The 23,137-nt window shown below is 35.7% G+C and overlaps 1 protein-coding gene across 1 annotated transcript in view; it reads left to right on the top strand.

The window, feature by feature from the left end:
- Positions 1 to 18,243, top strand: part of SLC25A21 (solute carrier family 25 member 21) — a gene marked incomplete at both ends in the record, with an annotated part of 229,143 nt that extends 210,900 nt beyond the window's left edge. Inside the window, 5 exon segments of the mRNA XM_079537463.1 lie at positions 1,003 to 1,110; positions 4,763 to 4,927; positions 14,649 to 14,830; positions 15,610 to 15,662; positions 18,176 to 18,243. Of these exon segments, the coding sequence (XP_079393589.1) occupies positions 1,003 to 1,110; positions 4,763 to 4,927; positions 14,649 to 14,830; positions 15,610 to 15,662; positions 18,176 to 18,243 (576 nt within the window).
- Between the last annotated feature and the right edge of the window lie 4,894 nt (positions 18,244 to 23,137).

Here is a 23,137-nt window from a genome sequence, read left to right as displayed (position 1 = left end):
GCTGGTTGACGGTGAAAGAGATAGATTTCTGTTTCTATCTTACATTGGAAAAATTGGTGTGTTGGTAATATGGTAGTATGGCTGGAGGCAAAGGCACTATGGATAAAGCCTGCCACTACCCTTCCAATTTACCGTTCTCTTTCTTGAGCTCCCTGGAATCCTGGCTCAAAACCCTCTGTATTGAATGAATTATTTTTCTCACTATTGTTTTTTCCTTACCACTGGTTTCCTTAAATTTTGACAGATATACTCAACGTATTGTATTACGGTACTGGGACTCTTTTCAGTCACTCAAAAGTTCAGAGACAAGAAATGGAGGCAATGAAAGTGCAAAGTGATCACAAAAATTAAATGATCGCTCTGATTTTTCTTAAGTGATTTGAATATTTAAATTATTTTTCTGTAACTTTAAAAAAAAAAAAAAAAACTACCAAAAAGCATGTATTTCTAATTGCTGTTTCCTGGTGGAAAGCAATGTAGTAAATATCACTATTTCTGTGGCTGTAATGTACCATCAGCTTCTAAGTAGACAAAAATAATTCACCGTTTGAAAGAATGCTGACATTTCCATGTGTGCCACTTATTCCCATCCTTTTCAAGGATGGATGTTTGCTTAGGAGGACTTTTCTTCTCCTTGCACAGTTTGACTAAGTACCTCGCTTCTAGCTTTTTCCCTTGCTGCATGACTGCATTTATATTTGTATTTTTACTTAGGCTCCACCCAAAGATAATAGGAAGGCATTGTTTTTCCATGTTTTCATCATAAATCGATACCACAGAGTGCTATGACATTTTATTTTGCATTTTTTGGAATGTGGTTTATGGCTATTGTCAGATTGTCTTCAAGTACTGTCAGCATCCAATCAAGGTCTAGCATTTTTTTTTGTAGTAGTAGAGCACTGACATAGCTGAAGTATTTCATTGTATTCTCTCATTCAGTTTCATAATCTGAATATATTTTACTACTTGATTTTTACATACTGATTGACTTAACTTTCCTAGGCATTTGCAGTTGCTGGCTTGGGATCTGGATTAACAGAGGCAGTTGTGGTCAACCCTTTTGAAGTAGTAAAGGTTACCTTGCAGGCAAATCGAAACAGTTTCGCAGAGGTATGAGAATTGCACCACTGTTTGTTTTGTTTTATTAAGTGTCGTGCACTTGAAAGTTCATGTTTAGACCAAAATATCTATACTGTACTAGGTTGATGCAAATGATTTTTCCACAAGCCTAGTGGAGAAGGAAAAATGAGATAAAAGATTCATTAAATTGTGTTGTCAGATTTGCATCAAGATGCATACAGTACTGTCCTTTGTGTCAGTATTTCCATTGCAGATATTCAGTGAACCTCTTTACTCCCACAGCAGCCAGTAGTACAGCACTGTGAAGAATTGTTATCCTGAAGTACAAATCTGAGACTCTTATGTACATTTACCCTGGCAGGCTCCAGACCTCTAGTGAGAACAGAGAGTTGGCATAAGACACTGAGGTCCAATGTGCTGGGCAGGTCCAGCTGGTGTCTTTTATGTTGAAATATAGCTGGTAGATTTCACAATCTTGGATGAATTTATTGATGTTAAAAGTAGCTGTTATGGGCTCTGTAATTCATTCAGAGAAGCACTCTCCTAGAGAATAATTTTATAACATTTGATAAATTTTTGTTACATTCTCAATGCATACCAGAGATGTCAGGTTGCCCAGGGTCTCTGGCCTAGTCATTTTCTAACTATGAGCAGTAAAACCGCTGAAACAAAGAGCTCATACTGCACAAGAAAAAAAAGGGTTGAGTTACTGCAAGGAGAAAGCAGTGCATGGGAGGATTTCCATTTCAGGAAGGTACCTAATTTACACTTAAAATAGGATTGAAAGTATCTATTTGCCCAGATATTAAAAAATCCAAGGGTCTTAAGTTCTTAAATCACAGATATCCATTTTAAATATATATTTTAAAAGGGATTATAATTTTAGAATTTGTTGTAAATCAGAAAAACTAGTGGCTTCAGTACCACAATCTCAAGTTCTCATTAAAAACATGTTGAAGGACATTCCATACAAAGCATGTAAACTCAAGCCTACTGGAAGAAGCTCTTGCATGTTATTACAGAGTGTAGGGTAATGGTACACTCACTTCATTACCATGCACTGTTTTTCTAAAAGGTTTAAGTAAGGTATGTACCTATCCCATTGTGTAGCTTTCATATTATATGATGAAACCTAATGCAAGTCACATATTTCTTTGACTATTGTATTGAAATAATAAATACATCTCGTCTAAAGGAACAAGGAAGAGCATGAACACATACACCCACACCCAGACTCCTGCACACCCCCAAAACAAATATTCACACAGTACAGTGACAGTTGAATTATTCAGTGGTACCAGATCATCTTTCTAGGGCTGATAGATTTAAAGAGGAAGGCTGCAATAAATCACATATTGGCACTATTGTCATTTGGATTGCTACAGGTAAAAATAATGCAATTTTTTTTTGTTTAGATAGAGTCCCAATTTTGTTTGTTTGGCTTTCTCTTTTTGTCTTTTCTCTGTAGCCGTGGAAAACTCACTGGGTATAGATCCTGATGTGATTATAAAAGTCTTCTCACTTGATTTTACAAGTTTCTGCTCTAAGATGAGATTACAGTCTTCAGATCATGCTGTCCAAGTCTCTATTAAGTACAAGAAGTCAGTATTTGTCTGAAGTGAATCAAACGCTAGTTGTTTATACAGCACATTTCTCCAGGTTAGTTATCCTCAGGTCCTTTTGTCATCAGCATAGAATTTAGAACTTTGTGTCTTGATCAGCCGACATTTTAAATGTCTAGGGTAGCCCTTCTTATTGCTGAAGGACTGAAAAATGAGTCTTTTTGAGTAGCTCAGCTGTAGATGTAGAGTTTGCAGATATAGACATCAGGACTGATTAATCTCATCTCGGGTGTTCAGCAACTGTCAGGCATTCTTCGTGAGTCAGGAGTAAATCTATATTCAGTATAAGACCAAGGAATACCTTACTATTGAAAGCTGCTTTCTTCAGCTTAAATGACTTTATTCCAGACAACTAGTATTTTTTGTTTGTTTTTGTGTTTTTTTTTTTAAAGTCTAATCTTCATTCTTTGTGCATGAGAAAAGATGCTATTGCAAGTATGTGGACTACATTCCATATTGGGAATCTACATTTTTTTAATAGATTCTGATTTGAATCCTGGTAGTAGTTAGGAAAATAAACTTAGTAAAATGTGTTCAAAGCATTAGCAGGATAATATTGGTTGCTAAATATGAAAAAACAGAATGAAACCTAGTATTAAAGACTAAATTTGTCAGTCACCTGAATAAGCAGTGATATACTGTGTCAGTTATAACAGGAATAATTTGGCTGATGGTGTTGATCTACTACAGTGATATTTTGAAATGAGAAGGCAATAAGTAAGTAAGCACATTGAAATTAGCAACGTTCACAGTGCTGTAGTCAGAATTTCTCCATATTTTCATGTTTGAGCAGCTTAGTGGAAGTCATCTTTTCCCTTATAATTAAATATTTGATAGAGCTGGTTTTATGCTTTGGAAAAACCAAACTCACAACAACAGTTTTTTGAGAGGAGCTTTTCCATAATTCTGCTAAAAAGAGATCTAATACTTCAGAAGTATCATCAGTAGTATCACAGTATATTGTGGTACAGATCAAATGTGTGCTTAGGCAGATAGTGTCTGTGGAACTCGTTGTATAAGTGGATCCTGAGGAAGTTTTGTCCTTTCTGGCTTTTATTAGGTAGGAGGGGCTAAGAGGATTTCTATGCCTTTTGGACATTATTTTCAAAACAGAATTTCTAAAGTCAATTTTCTAAATCTATACCTTGGAATATAAGTGAGTGCTGTGATTTTCAAAGTCTACCTACACCTTTTACCTCAAGTTATTCATCAGGAGTGCAAAACAGGATTTCCAGTTGGATGCTTATGAGAAAAAAGAATTTGTGCCTTCTTTTCTAGAGTTTCATTACTACAATATTAAAGTTAGTTGCCTGCTCTATGACAGAAAATCATTTAATGTGTGATCTAATTTTAAAAAGTTCTGTGTGCTCAGTAACTCCTTCAAAAGTCAGTGTTTTAAAATTAAACATTCCGAGATAGCATATATGCCTTTTGTCATCCTCCAACTCTATTTCTAACACTGAATCTGGAACTGCCAAACTGTTCAACACAGTTGAACAAACAGATATTTATATTGTCCTTTGCTGCTCCAATCTATGGCTCCCAACAACTTGCTATCCTATCCATAATGGCTCAACTTATTTCCTCTTCCAATTCTGTTCTTTCATCACTGCCTTGTAGAGCATGCCCCTGTGCCACTGGTTTTACTTTAGAAGCTTTTTTTCTAATCTTCTAATTGTCCAGAATTATTGTTGTATACTCTAGTTGTGCAAGGGTTTCATCTGTCATAATCTTAACAGCATACACTGTGATGTAAAAAAAAAAAAGCAAACTGTTGCCAAATTCACATATCTGATGCCATGAGTTTCTCTATATAATTCAGCTAACATTTGAAATGATGATTTTAAGATTGCTTTCTTTCCTTTAGGGATGTTTTCATCTTTTTTTCTGCTATCAGAAAAATGAGTAATATTTCTTGTAATGAAAAAAAAAGGCAATACTTAAGATAAAATGACAAGAGCTGGCAACTCTGTGTTTGTCAACGGGATTGAAATGAGGCAGAGGTTATTGTTTTCTTTTTCTAAAGATGATCTCTTCCTTCCTTTACTTAACTTGTGAAGCAACCATCTAGCTTTGTTCAAGCTCAGCAGATCATCAGAACTGATGGTTTGGGCCTCCATGGACTCAACAAAGGTCTTACTGCAACACTGGGCCGTCACGGAGTTTTTAACATGGTTTACTTTGGATTCTACTTCAATGTGAAAAACATTCTTCCGGTCAATAAAGTAAGTTTCTCATACAATGGAGTAGACAAGCAGATAAGAGGTTTGGCAATTTGATTAATGTTGTATTTTACAGTGCAAAGCTGTACTGTGACTAACTGCTGATTAACATAACTCCCTGTTTTGCAGAAAATGCTATAGCATTTTCATGACAAAATTTGTGAACCAAGTTAAGGTTCTGCCTTTTGAAGAAAAGCTGAGTATAAACAAAATAATCATGTTTGAAATCACAATTTTATGAATATTTCTTTGTACCACAAAAGCAAAGTGAAAAGGCAGAAACAAGGTGCAAGTATGCTCAGTATGCAAGTATGTTATGCTATGCTAGATATGTATGTGCATTGCTATTGTTTTGTTTGTTTGCTTGTTTGTGGTAAGCTGGACTAGGAAAGAGACACCAGTTTCTAGAAAATTTCTAAGTACTCACAAAGCAAGGTGTCAAGCTTGATGAGCAGATAGGGCTGCACTATGGAGGTATCCTGACCATATACAGATCTGTTTACTGAAGGCAGTTCAACCTAATCTTTAAAGATGACAGGAGAGATTTACCCACGTGGGAGGGAACCAGCCCAGAACAGGACTTACACGGTTAAGAGACTTTATGTAGAATAACCTATGAGCAAGCTGAGAAAAAGAATAAAGCTGTAATTGTCCTTGAAGAAATTTTAGTCAGTTGTCTCATATGATTTTATATAAAGTAGGCATTTCCCTTTATAACAAAAGGAAATTTTATGAATGAAAATGTACTAATACTGGAAACTTTCTAAATGGCTGTGTGAACCACAACTAATGGTTTATTAATGACTCCAGTGCATTACTTACTGAAGTGTGTTTTCACTAATGTGATTTTTAGATGATGACAGTTAAACAGTCACAGGTGTAATATGTAGGGATATTCATATAAGAAGCTGCAATTTACATCAAAAGGGATCAGTTTCTATTCCCATATGAAGCAACACCTCTTTTTTTCTGCACTTCTGAGTAGCCTGGTATTTTTGTTGGCAAGACCATATAAATGGAGTAAAGCTCCACTTCTTATTTGCAGATCATTACAGTAAATTGAATTGTTAAAGAGCAGCTAACCCACAAGTTTCTACAAGTTTATTTTAGTGTATTTAAGCATACACTGCAATGTACTTTAATCATACATTCTAAAAACTCAAGACACAAGGGTAGCTTGATGCAAAGATAGGAGTAAAAACATTTAATCTGATGAAAAGATGGAAAATTGTAGTTACTATGGGGAATACTCAGAACCACATGCATGTAAGGACAGAAACTTATGCACAACTTCTATGGAAATGCTGTACTTTACCCGCATAGTGATGGAAGATTAGTAATAGTATTCAGCATAAGCATGCTTTTCCAGCATTTCAATTTAAATATGTATGTATAGCAGATGATTAGAAAGATTCAGAGCTTTATGACCTGTGAGAAATTAGCTCTTTGTATAGATTCTGTATGACGAAGAGAATTGTTATCGTCTAGAACATAAATTTAAATAAATACAGACAGTGAAAGAGAAATTACTTCAGTGGTGTCACCTGGTGACACAGGTGTCCTGTGTATGCTATCTGTGATCTTTGTACAACAAGAATGTATTAATTACAAGTGGAGAGGTTTTTATTGTGCGTAACAGTTGTGAAGTGGCTTGTACAGTGGCTTGCAGTGGCTACATCTCAGCTAGTAAATCAAGCAGTATCACTGAAACTCAGTTGTGTGTGCTGCTCAGCATGCCCTGGCCCAAGACAGCTAGCACTGTTCCTGGATATGGCTTGGGAGTTTGTGCACGCAAGGAGTTTAATAGGCAGACCCTGCATGATCTCTGATTTAGATGATGATAGCTCTTAGTAGCAATAATGAAGTTAATAGGACACTGTAGGCCAGCTGGCAGCCATGCCATAGACAGTTCTGTACATACAGATGTAGCCAATAATTCTGATCAACCTCCCGTTAAAATTGATTCAAGTCTTACCCTGAGTTTAACCAGGTGTAGGTCAGGCCTCATCTTGCTTGTGCTAGCCAACAGTATGTCAAATATGTTTATACAAATTGAACTTTGCTTCAGTGATTGGAAAATATCAGCATTCAATAATATGTCATGATAAATATTTTCTAAACATTTTCTATATGTTATTTATATTTATTTATTTATTTATATTTTAAATATAAATATATATATTAATCTATATATCAAATATAAGTATTTTCTAAATATTTTCTGTCAATAGGCAAGTAGTAGAGGCTGAGTTATCAAACCCATACAATAAATTTGATAGAAGCTATTAGGCAGTTAGTCTGAAAAATTAGTTGTAGCTTTTCATGTTTTCTCACATTTGATTTCATTATAAAACCTAATTTGTTCACTTTGTGCTTTTCACATAAAATCTTGTAAGTCAGTCTTGTGATATTGACAAGCATTTAAAACTGTGAAATAAGAATACTACACTTGAAATAATTCTGGCTCTTGACTATGTATTTGCTTTTCACCTTCTGTAGCATAAGTGGAAAAATGTATGGAAATGTCCATATGAGCCTTTTAGCTGTCAACAGTGCTAAACTGTGCATTAAATTTGCATCCCAATTAAGGATGTTTGCAGCTTATTTTGCCAAAAACAATAAACTTTTTATGTTGAGTGGTCAAATGATATAAATGACGTGTGGGTTGTAAATGTTCATAATGAATAATTTTTCATATGTTCAGTCTATTCTGTTAAACAGACCATTTACAGCCAACCTCATGCTCAGTTTACTGAACATGGAATAAGCTAGTCTTGTTTCAATTGCCGCTAATGTATCACCCATAGAGCATTAACGGCTATGCATCTGCACTAGCAATCAAATTAGTCTGAAAATTTATATCGTCTCAGTTTTATGGCACATGCCTTTATAGCATGCTTCATAGGCTTCCAGCAGTTCTTGCTTTTTTTACTTTATCACAGTTTGGTTTGATGGCAAACATTAGTTTCATTAAAACCATTGCTCACTACCACCTCCAAGTGGCTATCATATTTGTTAACAATATGAAAACAGTGCCTGGCGAAAGCTCCCTTTGAATCATAGCCAGCTGCAAAACTCATTTCAAGTCAGACACTGCCTGCTGCAGCTGCCTCCTGTTAAAAGGGAGCAATGGGCAGTAGCTGAGCAGTCTTGTTTTGCCAGAGAAAGGGCCCTAAATTCCTATAGGCAAGGAAATGGACTATTCAGTTTGGCAAATAAATAAGATTGTAGAGAACAGATTTATTTCCAGTTGTTTTCAGATCTACCCCAGTGTAAAAGTTATATGTAGAAACAGAGTCCAAGGAGAACATGGTGCAAGTCAGTTGAATAAGTAGTGAAACAAGGTGATTTAGGAGAAGGCTGGATCAGAGTGGAAGGCAGAACAACCTCGGAGATACTGTGCAATCTCAAGTTTCAGGATGTCCTATCAGCTAAACAAAATTGCAGTGCTGTACCCAGCAAAATGTCACAAGCCATCCACTGATCATGGCTCTCCAGCTAAGGTGTCCTGAGGCTGTTGAAATGTTGACCAGTGTTGTTTAAGGGCTTCTTCCCTGGCCATCGTCACCACATGTTGTATCATAGGGGGAGTGTCCTTTGCTATCTTACCTTCTCCTGGTCTGTGGTATTCCTGTAGAGGCACGCTTGTAGCTAAGTTCTTACAAGACATATAAATGGTCATGTAACAGGAGGAGAGATCCTACAAGCATCCCAGCTAAGGGAAATTGTCAGTGGGAGCTTGTGCTTGGTTAAAGACCGAACTTTATAGGAAACAAAGACCATGTAAATCTTTGTCTGAGTCTGCGCCTTTCTAGATACACAATCAGTCAGCCACAAGACAAGAATTCATAGGACATCAGCCTTTTTTAGTTCTAATATTTATGGTGCTACTCTTTTTTTTTTTTTTTTTTTCCTGTTTCATAACTAATTGTGTAACTGAAGCTGATGATGGATAACAGATGGATGCGGGGGGTACACAAAAAGATGTCCATTCCAGAGTGTCAGTTTCTGCTTCAAGGAATTTGAAGGGACTCATAGTTGATGTCTAAATGATGCCTTGAAGATGTGACCTGCTTGTAACCCCAACAGATCATGAACAATCTGATGATCTGTGTAGACTTACTCTATGTGGTAGAGCTGATTGGGATTACAAAAGAAGGTTCATGTGAAATTGGCTGACTGATTCTGTTTTTAGAAGTGTAGTTGATAGTCTTCCAGGTATTTGTTCCCTAGGAAGTGTAACATCAAGCACTAAATATTGAATGACAGGAATATTAAGTACTCTCTTTTGGGTAAACAGAACATCACTGGTATGGGACGATTGCAGAAGGTGATGCAAAGATACAGTCGATAAAGAAAGAGTTTGTGAGGAGACAAAAGAGTTGAGTTTCTTCTGTCTCTTTGGTGTTCTACTTTCAATGGTCTGACAGTAATCTACAGCAATGTAACATTTGTTGAGAGGAACAAGTACGGATCAGTCTGCCTCTTCTCCTGGGGACTGTACAGAACTTCCAGAATTCTGTGTATCTTGTATTCAGTGACCATATTTTTATCATCTCCTGGATTTTAACTATTTATTTATTTATATCAAAAATTCTTTGGTGCAGTTGTTTGTTTTAGAACTAAGTGGAGAGGAGTCCCAGCTTTGCCTGAGAGGTCTGAAAGATTATGGCAGAAGAGTAGATAATAGGTAATAATCTGTAACTAAAGATTAATAGTTGTATCAGGAAATTCTATTGTGAGGGGGAAAAGAAAGATCACTGATAGGGTTGCAAACTGTTTGAAAATGCCTGCATTTTACAGCAGACAGTCATCTCACTCTGGAGCATAGCCAGGACACTTATCCTAGTAGCTGTCATTCATTTATTATGCTGTTGGCCATCTGACAGATGGATTTTAAAAACTTAAATAAATGTCTGCTACAATGAGATTGCTCTCAAGGAGGAATCAAAGATAATACCAGTGTGAAGAGGCACATTTAATTCAAACAAAATGCAGCTGTGACTGCGTGTTTTGGAATGCCTCTCACGATTATGTTTGTTGTTGTTGTTGAGCATTTCCTATGCATCTTGACAAAAATCAGAACATGATTATACTAATCAGACAGCAAGCTATAGTTTACAGTAAGGAGTTTACTATGTAAGTGCACAAGATGTTCAGAAGTTCAGGGTAAATAAGAACATGAAGCTGTTTGTAAAACTGTGGTCAAGTGTTGAGTAAGTTGCAAACAAAAATTATGACTATTCTTTAAAGAATCACAGCATGATATTACCACAACACTGACAAGACTAGTTTTCACTTCTCATTTTCACACTCTCTGGAGCCTTGCAGTGAATCTACATTAAATTCTCTTCATTTCTGCTGATTTCTGCCCAGAGTTTGTGTGCCTCCAAACTACCTGAACACACCGGTACCAGCTCCTCCCTCCCTGCTAGTGGAGTATGACAACATTTCTTCCCAGCTCTCCTCTGAGACTCAGTCTATGCAATACCATGGTCTGTTACGCTGCCACACACTTGATAATAATAAATATAGCCCAGATAAGGCCTCTGGCCAAATCACAGACTTCTGTCTTTTAAAGTCTTCCTTTTTATACACAGGGAGATGGATGTGCAGCCTAAAGTGCAAAGCCTCTCAGTTCTGTTCATTGCTTCTCCACTGACCTATTATGTCAAGTTGAGCAGATGTACTTACTTCTAGCAGTTATTTCACACTTTTATGCATGCTACCATGTATGTGCACACTATCTGTCTCTACCATCTACCTTATATACTTTGAGCTGTTCCTTTGAAAATACTTACACTCTTCACTTTTTATACTGAGTGTAGTATTCCACCTTTCATTCATTGAATTGCATCTGAGATAAGCATCTAAATCAATACACATGTATCTGCTATGGTGAGTAGTACCATATTATTTATTCTAAAATTAATTTTCAGTTTTTCTGGTAGGGAGCCAGAGATCAACCTTCTGATGCTCTCTCTTCACATGTTCTCCATCAGTTATGCACTTGGATTCACAACGTCTTATCAGTGACTTAAATTAACTGAATTCCAAGCATATATGGCTTTACCAAATAGTTATATCACTGTTGGATTAATATCTATGCTGCTTATGGATTTTAGCGACCTTCCTTGAGTACAGATTAAGATAGTATGGAACTTTTGACTTATACTAAAGATTTAAACAGATAGTTTTGACAAGTACCTAGCTAATAAGCATGTGAATAAAGAGTAGTTATAGGAGAGCCTGGGATTTTGGATTCTGAAACTGATAAGTGAAGTGTCTCCAGTGGGGAACAATATTGTACTTGGGTATATATGTGCTAGATTCAGAGTTAGAATGCTTGTTACTAGAAATTACAGTATTTAGAAGAAGGAATTAAGCAGCATCTGATCTAGGTGGAAGTTACGGAGTCTCCATTTTGTTCACAATATTATAATAGTAATGAAGTATAACAAGCAGAAATGCAATATCTCAATTGTTTTTTCTCCCAAAGAATGTATGGATACTCAGCATGGGATGCATTTGTTAGTATTACCTACTTTTCTCTGTTTATGCTCACATGGCAGGAGCTCATGTGTATAGGAGATGTGATCATGAAGGACGTGCTAAAAAGATAAGAGGATCAAAGTTTACATTTCTAACCACAACAAAGTTATTGTGTTATGAATAAGAAAACTGTTAACTTCCATGAGGTACATTATACTGTGGTATGGCACCATATAAAATCATGTTTCTGCTCTAATTCACATTTTTGCTCATGTTACAGAAAAGTTATTTTTGCTTAAAAAGTCATTTTTCTTCCTCAGCTATGCCATTTACAAAAGCAATGGGAGATCGTCAGAATCTTTTTCTCTAATGTACCAAATATAAAATATGTAATATGCAATCAGTGAAATGTATGAAGTTAGTGACAATAGCATGATCATAATTTTCTCTGGTAACCAGTTCCAGCATTAGCACTTGGCAGATGCATTACCTCATGTGTCTTTCCGTGGGGTCTGAGGCTGATAGGAATATTTTGGCATTGTCCATTGAGTAGAAAAGGTTGGATTTCACTGTAAGAAAAAAGTGTTTTGTGTTAGCACCAGCTTGCACATGCGTGAGAGATAACCAATGTTCTTTTGTCCATATAAATTTTGTAGGCAGAAGCCTGAGTTGTATTTGGAAATCTCTTTTTTTATATGTAGAAGTAGTAGCACATTAAAAAGAAACTACTCTGTGCTTTTAGAAAAAAACTTCTTAGTTATTTTAAATTAATGTTTAATCCATTGTATTAATTAAATGACTTGCGTATTGCAGTGATGAATACCACAGAAAAACATTTCTCATAAAGTACGTAATAAAAACTGAAGTTACAGAGCAAAGTTAGTGTATGTTGTAGCAAATTTAGTTATAATCCAGTTTTATGAATAAGCAAAATGCTGCCTTCCAACATTCTTAATGTCACAAATACTGAAATAGAAATGAAGCAGTTTTAATTTCCCTTCAGTTATGTTGGTGCAATGTTACATTTCAAAAGAAGCTGCCTAGTGGGATTCTCCTGCATATACAGTACTCTGTTGCACTGCCAGTTTCAAAGCACGCAACACTGACATCAAGAATTCACCAAAACATGAAAATGAGCAATCATTCAAATATAAGCAGCAAGGCTTGAAATTCACTGTTTAAGAAGTAAATACTTTTGCCTGATATGTATTGCTTAGCCCAGAGTATAACCCAGTGTGCTTAGTACTACAGAAAAATTGTTCTAACACTTGAAAGGGGTATTTTAGATCATTCCAGACTGTGAAATGTCAAATCAGTAGTGTATCCACCTCCTTGCAGGCTGGCCTGAGGAGTTAGCTCAGTTCCCAGGTACAGATGTGATCATATGGCTGTGGGATGGGCACCTTGTTATAAAGGGGCTGCTGTGCCTGGATTTCCAAGGGGTTCTTTTTCTTCCCTGGTGCCAGAAAAATAGGCTTCATTTTATTTCCATTTAAACCAGTGACAGTATGTACAGAACAAACAGAGGTCTTCTGCTAATTTTTTTACTAGTAAGTACAATTTGTTGTGTAGAAAGAAATGGGTATTAGCTATTCTAAATTTTGAAATGTATTATCAGTACTCTTCATGTTTTGTAAAATCAAAGTGTTGAGTTTTTCTGCAAGTAATAAAATGCTGTGCTGATTTTGATATCCAAACAACTGTATGAACTTCCACCAATGCATACTGTGCAGATTTTAACGTATATATAACGTCTGGAAAGGAAACCTTCATTGTTCTTGTTTTCACTTACAAATGTACAGATTTAGCAAACAAAAGACTTCTAATATACTTTATTGTATATTTTGCAGAAATATACAAAATTAATACAAATAATTTTGCAGAAGGTGATATGTTAAATACATATAAAATATAATAAAAATATAAATATATAGTATATTTATATTTATATTATATATATAATATTTAATATATATTTTTAAATATATATTTTGCATTTTATTTTTTTGTCATATTTTTTATGTTATATATTTATTTTGCAAAATAAATATTTTGCAAAATATATATATAATATATAGTATATAATAAAAATATACATATAAAAATACAAAATACAAATAAAATTAAAAATTGTATATTTAATTGCAAAATTAATACGTGGCAAAATCATCTATTATTTTACTGATGGTTTTCTATAACTGAAGTGACTTAAGGAAAAAATAGAACTGCACGTATGGAGTTTGATACAGTACAGTGTCCTTGTTTTGGAACATCAGTAGCAAAAGAATCACGTGCATAGGAAAGGCACTGGTGGATGTTTCCCTTGACTTCTACTACTTGTAAAAGTAGAATTAGGCTTGCTTCAAGAGACTATGACTCCCAGATAGATCTGAATTCTCAGATGTCATAGAAAATGGCAAGGTAGGAGGTCTTCCTAAATGATCAAATAAAACCCAGTCAGATCATGAACCTAGAGAGAGCAAAAAACTTTAGATGCACTTCTGACCTGCTTCTAACTTGCACTCTGAGCATAAAGTAGGGTTCAGAAGCAATCTGTTGTGAATTCTTCAGCCAATTAGCTGAGTGAGTTACCACTGCTTATAATGCACAGAACGTGGAGGCTCCCTTGCCGTTGCACCGAGCTGGATTGTTAATAGCAGGAAGCTAGCACTTCTCAGTACAGTGGATCAGCTGCATGTGAAAATAAATGTAAAAAACCTGGAGGGGAATGGCAGCAGACTGAGATTAGCCTTTATTTAATTTAGCATTTGGGGGTCCAACACACAAATGAGCATTTTAGTAGGCTTCATGGTGGAAGTTGCTGTCATTTGTAAAATATTCTGGCCAATTAGCTAATAGTGTGCTTGGATTTCTCCTGTTTTGATACAGTAATACTAAGTACATTGTGAAGCCCAATTATACAAATCATCCCCATATGCCATACCAGTCTTTCTTTATGAACTGTGTTTATAAATCCTGTGTGAGGAAATGTGTACTTCAGCAATTTAGACCATGTGTAAAAACATAGCCAATAGGATTGTCAAGAAAACAAGTTCCAGCATAGGAAATCCTAATGTGTTCCGCTAAAATAACATGAGTGTGTTGTGTTGTGTGAGTTTTCTGATTAAATGCATATTACTTTATAGTGCTTAACCTGCATAGGTCCTTCCGTTTCCCTTCCTTTCTTATTCCTTCTTTCTCTCTCTCTCTCTCTCTTTTTTTTTTTTTCCAGGATCCAAATTTGGAGTTTTTGAGGAAATTTGGAATTGGGCTAGTCTCAGGAACAATAGCTTCAATTATTAACATTCCTTTTGATGTTGCAAAAAGTAGGATTCAAGGACCACAGCCAGTTCCTGGAGAGATCAAGTACAGAACCTGTCTTAAAACTATGGCAACAGTCTATAAAGAGGAAGGGTAAAACATTCTTATTTTAATAAATGTCCAGACCTCTGTTTTAGTTCATATGGGTCCATAAAGCCATGTTGTTATATTTCAGATTTCACAAGGACATGAAGCCACCGTGAACTCACATATCAAAAGAACACAATGTTACGCTTCAAAAATGTATTTTAGAATTAAAGGAAACGTCTTCCTATTTCACATTAACTTTTACAGAAGGCTTACTGGTCAAAATTTATGGTCCACAAATAAATGCTTTGTATATCTCCTGTGTAATTTTTTCAACTCTTTATTTTGTAAAAAATAAAGTATCACTGGAAAACACAGTATTTCACAATTTAACTCTACTTGTAAAATGGCTGCTGAAATAATTAAATTAGGGACATATCTTTGTGGCAGTAACATTTTCCAACTTTTTAAAATATTTCTCAAGTGAGGAGTAAGTTGTAGCTTTGATATTCAATTATAGCAGTCATTTTGTCCATGTATGCAGCTGTTGTTAACAGACTTGTCTTGAAAGTAAAACCATCTCACTGATTAAAGTCATATTTTTGATTGGCTGCACTCACAACATAGCTTTTGTGACTGAACATTGATTAACTTTTTCTCTTCATCTAATCTGCCTCTGTAAAATGTTAAAATCCAGATACTGCCTGCTATTGAACATGTGTAATTTCAAATAATTGCTTCTAAGTGCTCTGCCAGCATTTTAACAAACACATGCTAAAATTCCATTCTTCTTTTACAGCAAGAATATTGTTTGAAATTCTTTGTTTGTTTTTCTTCTGTTGCAGATTTCTGGCTCTGTACAAAGGCTTGATTCCCAAGATCATGAGGCTTGGTCCAGGTAGTTTTTCCTTTCTCATTTCTCTGTTGTTTTCGTTCTTCTTTCGTCTTCCTCTTTTTCAATTTCTTGAAAAAATTTAGTGAGTGTCAAACAACTAAATGAGATACTGTACCATCTTTGAATTATACCTTTGGATAATATCATCTAATAACATCACAGAAAAATTTGGCTAAAATATCTAAAAAATTTTAGACAGATGAGGTGATCACAGTTCCAAGTAACTAGTTGGTGAAATTACTTTATTTGTGAATAAGCCAGAGTGCATCTTTGCAAATACCAGAACTATAAAAGCTTTTGAAGTGTTTCTTAAAGCTTACTGTATTTCCTCTGATGTGATTTTGTACCGATTCTGTAATGTCCCCTTAAAACACAGGTTAGAGTCTTTCCAGCATAAATGCTCTCAGCTAGTTGAGCCCAAACATATCACATTCCATTTACTTTCTGCTTCTTACGCTCTGCTGGGTCTGTAAGGAATGTATTCCTAAGAGCCAATAATATGGGCTAAGAGGAGATTTGCAGGATATTGGAAGACCAAGAGGACATAGATAGCTTCAGAGTAGGTTGTTGATTGACCTTTCTCACTAGCTGTTGCTCCACATGCAAAGGCACAGTGCTAGACGACCCTGCACATAGCAGGGGGGTTGAAACCTTATGATCATTGTGGTCCTTTTCAATCCAGCCCAATCTAGCCCTGATTCTATGATTCTGTGATTCTATGATCTTCTTCAACTTCTAGACTGTTGTTCTCAAACTGCTTTTGATCAATGATGAAAGCAAAGCAACAGGCCTTTAGACTTTGTCAGCCCACAGAGGCAGCCTGTGTAAAAAGGAGCAGAAGCCCCAGTTTGAATAGTATCCTGCTCACATGAAATCGTAGTTCCAATTCTGCAAGGTGGTTTAATAGGCTAGAGCACACATGGTTAAAAGAAAGTAGGTGCAGGTCTGCTCTGCAGAACAAAGGAGGCATTAGGTTTGTCTGTATATGTTTGTATATCCAATCCTTCTGACTAAGTACAAGACCATGCCTGGTTATGGTGCAGGACAAAGGAAGAAGATGGGGAGGAGAAAAAAAGGCAGCTAAGCATAACTGCAGCTGAAAGCCTTTTCCCTCAGATACTAAATTACATACAGGACAAGGAGCCAACAGGGCTTCACTTCCCCAGTACACTTTAGTATAGCTGACTTTGGAATTAAACTTTTCATCTTACAAGTGACAATGCACTCTGCCTCAGGTCCAGCAAATCAGTTAAGTGTGCACTTCATTTTAAACACCTTTTATTCTCATTAACTAGTAAGAGGATTTGGATTTTTGATGAAACAATGACATAATCTTTATTGTGACTGGAAAGGTAATTCCTTCTTTCAACATGTGAAAACTTTCAGGAAGAGATACACAAACATCACACAGTATAAGAGCTGGAATTAGCCCTGATTGGAGCTCAAATCACATCTTCAAGACATTGTGTTTATGATTTGTTTGTTGGTCAAACTGTTGCAAATTTCTGCTCTGTCTAGCTCTCTGGGAGTTATTGTTCACAGATTTCAAGTCTGGTTTTGTTCATAAGGATAAATAACTGAGAAAATTCACATGGTATCTCTGTGTTCCTAGTTGTTTGAGCCTATCCATCCATATGCAAAGGTTAGACCAGTTCAGCAGCACTTGTTTGTTAGAAGTGCCTCTGCAGCCTGCTCAAAGAGCCAACAGGCAAAAGGCAAAGGAAGAAAAATGTTTGTGCCCCTGTGCTGGCACCTGCAAATAGTACATTGTAACACACTACTGCAGTCCTTAACCTGGTTCTATTTCGCATCTTGGATTCCACTAGCAGCTTCTTTCTGTATGTTTAGTTATATATACACCTTCTGAAATGTTTCCTACTTCAGCTGATACAGCAACATCAGGGCTTAAGTCTGGCTTCACTTGTTTATTGAGCTTAAAGTGTGATTTTGTACTGTTAACCATTAGCTAGCAGATAACACCACTTCATCAACACTTCAACAGTGAATTCATAGTTAGGTAAAGCCACAGGAAGACTATAATCATTTAAATACTGCAGTCTTCTAATTTAGATGTGATAAATGAACAGTAGAAAACCTTTCATGAATCTTACCTTTTGTGTATTTTTGTCATTCCATTATTTAAGTTGTTCTTTCATGGCCAAATCCAACTCCAAACAGGCACACAAATGTTCACACATTCATAATGAAAACAATGACTTGCAAAAGAATGAACACAAATTAATCTTGCAAAAATATTACAAAAATATCAGAAGTGCACTGTAGACGAGCTTAATTTAATGTGCAACCTTTTCACATCAATTTTATGGTCTAACATCAAGTAAAATACATATGGTCCAATAATTGGTGAATTTTTCATGATTAGGAAATTGCTAGAATTACCTATTTTTTAAATAAGGCTTTGCCATATTCTGTCTCACATTACATACTTTAAATACTCTGAGAAAACTTGAAAGTGCTCAATTTTATGCATAGTAAATTATTATATTTTCTTCCAGGTGGTGCAGTGATGCTTTTGGTTTATGAATACGTTTATGCATGGCTTCAGGACATGATCCCAAGTTGATCCCAAGTAGTGCTTCTGAAAAATTTACTCCTTAAAACTATATGCTTTCTAAAATACATTTTAATAAAGTGAAACTGATTCTCAGCTGTTATGGTTTTGAATGTACTCAGATTACTGGTGGTACAAGAAAATATTCAAGTAGATACCTGTCTGAAAATGTGTAAAGTAAATAATCAAATTGATATTTGTAATTTCTTTGTCCATGTCAAGAGAAAACATAAAGGAGACATGAGGTAGTTTTTCAAGGACAAACTGAAAATTCTGCACACTAAATTGTACTGTGCAGACAATACTTTTAAAAGTGCAGCTGAAATGATAAAATAATGACCTTCAGAGCATTTTAAAAAGAAAACTGGAATAATTGCTTAGGACCAGATACTGAGATCATGTAAAATGACAGCTTGGGATTAAGAACAAGAGCCAAACTCTAGAAATTCATGCGTCAAAATTGGGTTCTGTTTCTATTCCAATTGTACCACGTTTGGTACAATTTCAGCAGCAGTGGCAGAATTGTTTCTTAAGTTGTTGAGAGTTAGGACAGACATAGTACAGCAAGGCTAGCCACAGCCTTAGAAATAAACATAGTATTAAATATCCTACTTGTTCATAAGCCATATATATCATGTAAAGCTCACGCAGGTTACTGAAGATACTAAACAAAATTACTCTAACCAAGTTAGTTTCAGATACAAAGCAATTATGGAAATCATACATGAATTGCACAAATAACAAGGAAATACTTTTGGATGTACAGGATCTTACTGCAATTTTTTCATCCGCTTTCATATCCTAAAAATCCTCAGGGTATCTTGATTATCTTTTTGCCTTCTGTCACCACCACAAGGGAGAAAAACGGTGTTCAGTTAACCTCTCTTTTCTCTTTATTTGACAACAGCAATTTCTCATTCCTGTTACTTTGTAGCTAAAATCAATAAAATTAGCTCTATTGCAGTTTATAATTTTAAGGCAAATGTTCCCTATCAGTACTTAGCCAAAGAGAAAATGCTACTATGATCATTTCAAGAGTGAAAAGCAAAATGCTTCATAATTAGTCTTTTATTAATTTAGGGCATTCAAAATATAAAAAATAGAAGACTTTAAACATACTGTATGTACATATAGCCTTAGGTTTTACATCGTTTCCAATGTGATTTTTTTTCCATGTAATAGCTCACCCTGATCTTTGATGAAAAAAGAGAACCATTTGAAAAAACAAAAAAACAACAAAAAAAAACCAAAACAAAAAAAAAAAAAAAAAAAAAACACATGGCATTCTTTTAGAAAACAAACCAATGGGTATACCCTTTTTTTTAGTGCCTTTTCCAGGCCAGTCCTTCCTGGTGTAATATGGTGTCAGTGTATGGGAACTACTGAGTCACGGCCTGAACCTCTGATTGATCGCCTGAGGCAAGCAATGAGTCAGCCAGAGGAGCACAGGTGAAGGCAATTCACCTGTGCTGCCGGAAGAGGTGGAGCCAGGCTCCACCCCTCCTAGACCTATTTAAGAGCTGGCTACCAGACAGGAAGGATCTTGTCTGGAGATCCCTCCTTCTGGTGTTTTGTGGTGAGCCCAGCTGAAGGGTAAGCCTTCCATTTATTCTCTGTTGTTATCATAGTCCACTTCGCCTAACTCTCTTGTTTATTTTGTGATTGTAGCATCTTGATATCTATTGATTATACATGTCAGGTTCAATTTTACCACAGGACCATGCAAGCACAGTGAGGCTGTCAATGGGAGTATTAGGCTTACTGATTTCTTTGAAAACGTTTAAATGCTTGATGCTCTAGAAATGAAGCCTAGCCTTTTTGTACCAAAAACTTAAGTTCTGCACTCACACTGTTTGCACATCTCCCAAATTAACCCCTTCACCTAAGTGGTTTCACTCCAGATTTGTACCCTTGTATGTAACAGCAGCATTGGATCCTTTTTATGGTTTGAAAAACAATTTTTTTTTTTTTTTTCATCCATTTATCATAAAATGGCTTAATGTTCTATGGGAAATAAGCTAGCATACTGTGGTTTTCAGTTTACCAGTGAGTATAAGCAGTAAGGAAAATCCCTAGGCAAAAAAGTATTCTGTATCATATGTTCATATATATTTAAAAAAAAAAAAAAAAAAAAAAAAAAAAAAACCTACAAGCCAATCATCAAGGGTCAAGGTCAGGCCCCTTCATTCATGCTGACCAATGCTTCCCACACAGCCCTGCTGATTCTCCACATGGAGTCAGGTATTATTTACACCAGGCAAATACATGAAGAGCTACACTAAAGGAAGCATGGCTCGTGATGCTGTGTTCCCAAGCAAAGATTAATTGATGTCATGTCTTGGCCTGGCTTTAAAAATTAGCCCAGTTAAGATGAAGACAAGATAATTCAAGCAATTTATGCAAGCTAAGGTTCTGTTTCTCTAAGTATCTTCTAAAACATGCCAGTAATTCATGGAAATCTCAGAAGACTTCTATTCCAGAAATTGCTTTGTTGCACTCTGTTACAGACTTGTGAATCCTTGGAACTCAAGAAGCTGTGATTTGGAAGACCACTCTTCCTTTACCTTTTTATGTCTTCTTCCTTTGATGTGCGTTGTATTGTATGGGTAACAATCACTACACTTGCTCAATAATTTTATAAACCAGAAAAAAAATGATTGAAAGCTGAAGTCCCATTGTCAACTTAATCATTTATTGGCATGATCTTTTTCCTTCATTTTAATTCTCATTTTATTTTTAGTTAAGAGCTCATCTGGAAATAAACCTAGTTCCTTTTTTGTGGTTTTTGTTTGTTGTTTTTATTTTTTGCATAGAACTTCACCTTATTTCAGCTACAACTGTATAAAGACAGAACAAAGTTAGTCACCTCACTAACAGCATGGCAGTGTAGAAATGCACTTTGTGTGCACATTTTGTTGCATGTGGTGATTTCCAACGAATGGAGTACTTTTTAAAATGTTCTACTGAAAGGCAATGGCTTAAGCATCTCGTTAAAGCTAACCAGCTGTCAAATTCCTTGGCTGTACTGAGGCCTGAGAGTATGGGATCATATCCGAGATCAGATCTTTCTTTCCTAAGGGCCATGATACAATACCTGTGTTCTTTATAGAAATACTGTTCAGTTAAATATTTTTTAATGCAAAAAGCAAAGGTGGCTGCAGCCAGTTGTATACATCTGTATTTTAGTGGATTTACCATGTGCAGCATTTGTACTGGTTACTTCTATTGTTAGGAAACTTTGCCCATGGCCATTTCAGTGGTGAGACTCAGAAATCCACAAAGTGAGGACTGTATTTCAAGAGAGGACTGTATATTTCACCTTCCCTGAATTAATATTTAATGTGGTATGCAGACAGAGCAATATTTGAAGAATGATGTTTTCTCCTTGGTTTTAACCATCTCTGAAGTAATTTAATATATTGCACATCTATAAAAAAAAAAAAAAAAATCACAATATATTAATATTATATGAAATCTTACACCAATCTTAGTTTTTCTTTTCAAATTCATATTCTGAACATACCTACAGCATGTGGAAAGCATTCTGGAATAATATTCAGATCTTTATTATTGCCCAAAGAAAACAGGTAAATCTTCAAAGATCAGAACGTTAGCCCTCTTGGGATTAAAGTCAAGAAGTTTAAAGCAAAATAACTGGGACAGAGTACTTGCCACTGGTTACAGAAATCTAGAAAGGGAAGTCATTAATATTAAATATCTGTGTTTGTAGCACCACCACCAGTATATCTATAAGGGGAAAAAATGCTTCAGAACAACAATGTAAACCTTTCCAAGAACCTTATTTTACATTCATTAAAGCAGAAATTAAAGATAACTTCCTCTTTAAAAAAAAAAAAAAAAAATTACAGCGTAATCTTGGGGCCAAAAATTCTGGACATGGGTTAGCTGACAATGACAGTACAATTCTGTTTCACAGTGGTTTTGCTAACTTACATGGCTTTATAAGCATCTTTGCACATTTCACAATAACAGCATTTTTTCTCTCCAGTTTTCAGCTCTGTTCAGATATTTCCCACCCATTTCTGTTTGTGTTCTTAACACAGAATCGGTGTTTTGTGAACCTGGAAGGCCTAGAGCATCTGGGGAAAATTACTTCGCAGGATTTTGGCCTTTGAATCTTCTGCTAAAGAAATAACTGTATTTTGTGAGATGTTGAATTCTACGCTGTAGACCGAAGGGAGAGAGAGAGATAGAGAGGAAAAAAAAAAGGGGGGGGGGGAGGGAGAAGAAGAAGAAGAAGAAGAAAAAAAAAAAAAAAGAGATGAAAGAAACATCCCTAACCCTGAAGCTATCACTGCACCATGCAAAGACAACTGAAAATAGTCAGAAAGTCACCTTTTGAATTTCCAAGGAAAGAGAAAGGGGAAAAAAAAAAAAAGGAGAAAAAAAAAAAAACCCAAAGAAAATGAAGAAAGTGCACGGAGAAATAAAGACAAATGCTGTTGAAAGCCTATATTTACAAATGGATAAAAATACAAACATATGACTGCCTGATGATGATGAAATGCCAGAAGAATCTGAAAGCCACACATTGTCTTGGTTCTGTATCTGACTATCAAAACTCAACAAAATGACAAAAAAAGTGATCTTAATAGCAGTGGATCACATAACCTTATTTGTTCTCTAGAGTCAGGTTATTGGCAAATACCTTTGATTTAACCACCTTTGCTGATTTGAGGCGTGGCAGAATTTCCTGTGATTATTTTTCTTTATTGATTTCTACACAAATCTTAACAACAATTGCACATTTAACAAAACTCTGTGGTGATTAAGAATAAATATGTGTGGTTTGACCAGAGGAGTGAGACAAGTTTCCACGGGCCCTTTGAGGGACACAAGATCTTTACTTAGAGAGTGCAAGGGCATCAGCACGCTCCCCTCTACT

The sequence above is a fragment of the Tetrao urogallus genome (assembly GCF_951394365.1).
Source record: "Tetrao urogallus genome assembly, chromosome: 6".
Classification (NCBI taxonomy): Eukaryota; Metazoa; Chordata; class Aves; order Galliformes; family Phasianidae; genus Tetrao; species Tetrao urogallus.
This window is presented reverse-complemented; position numbering and strand designations above follow the sequence as displayed.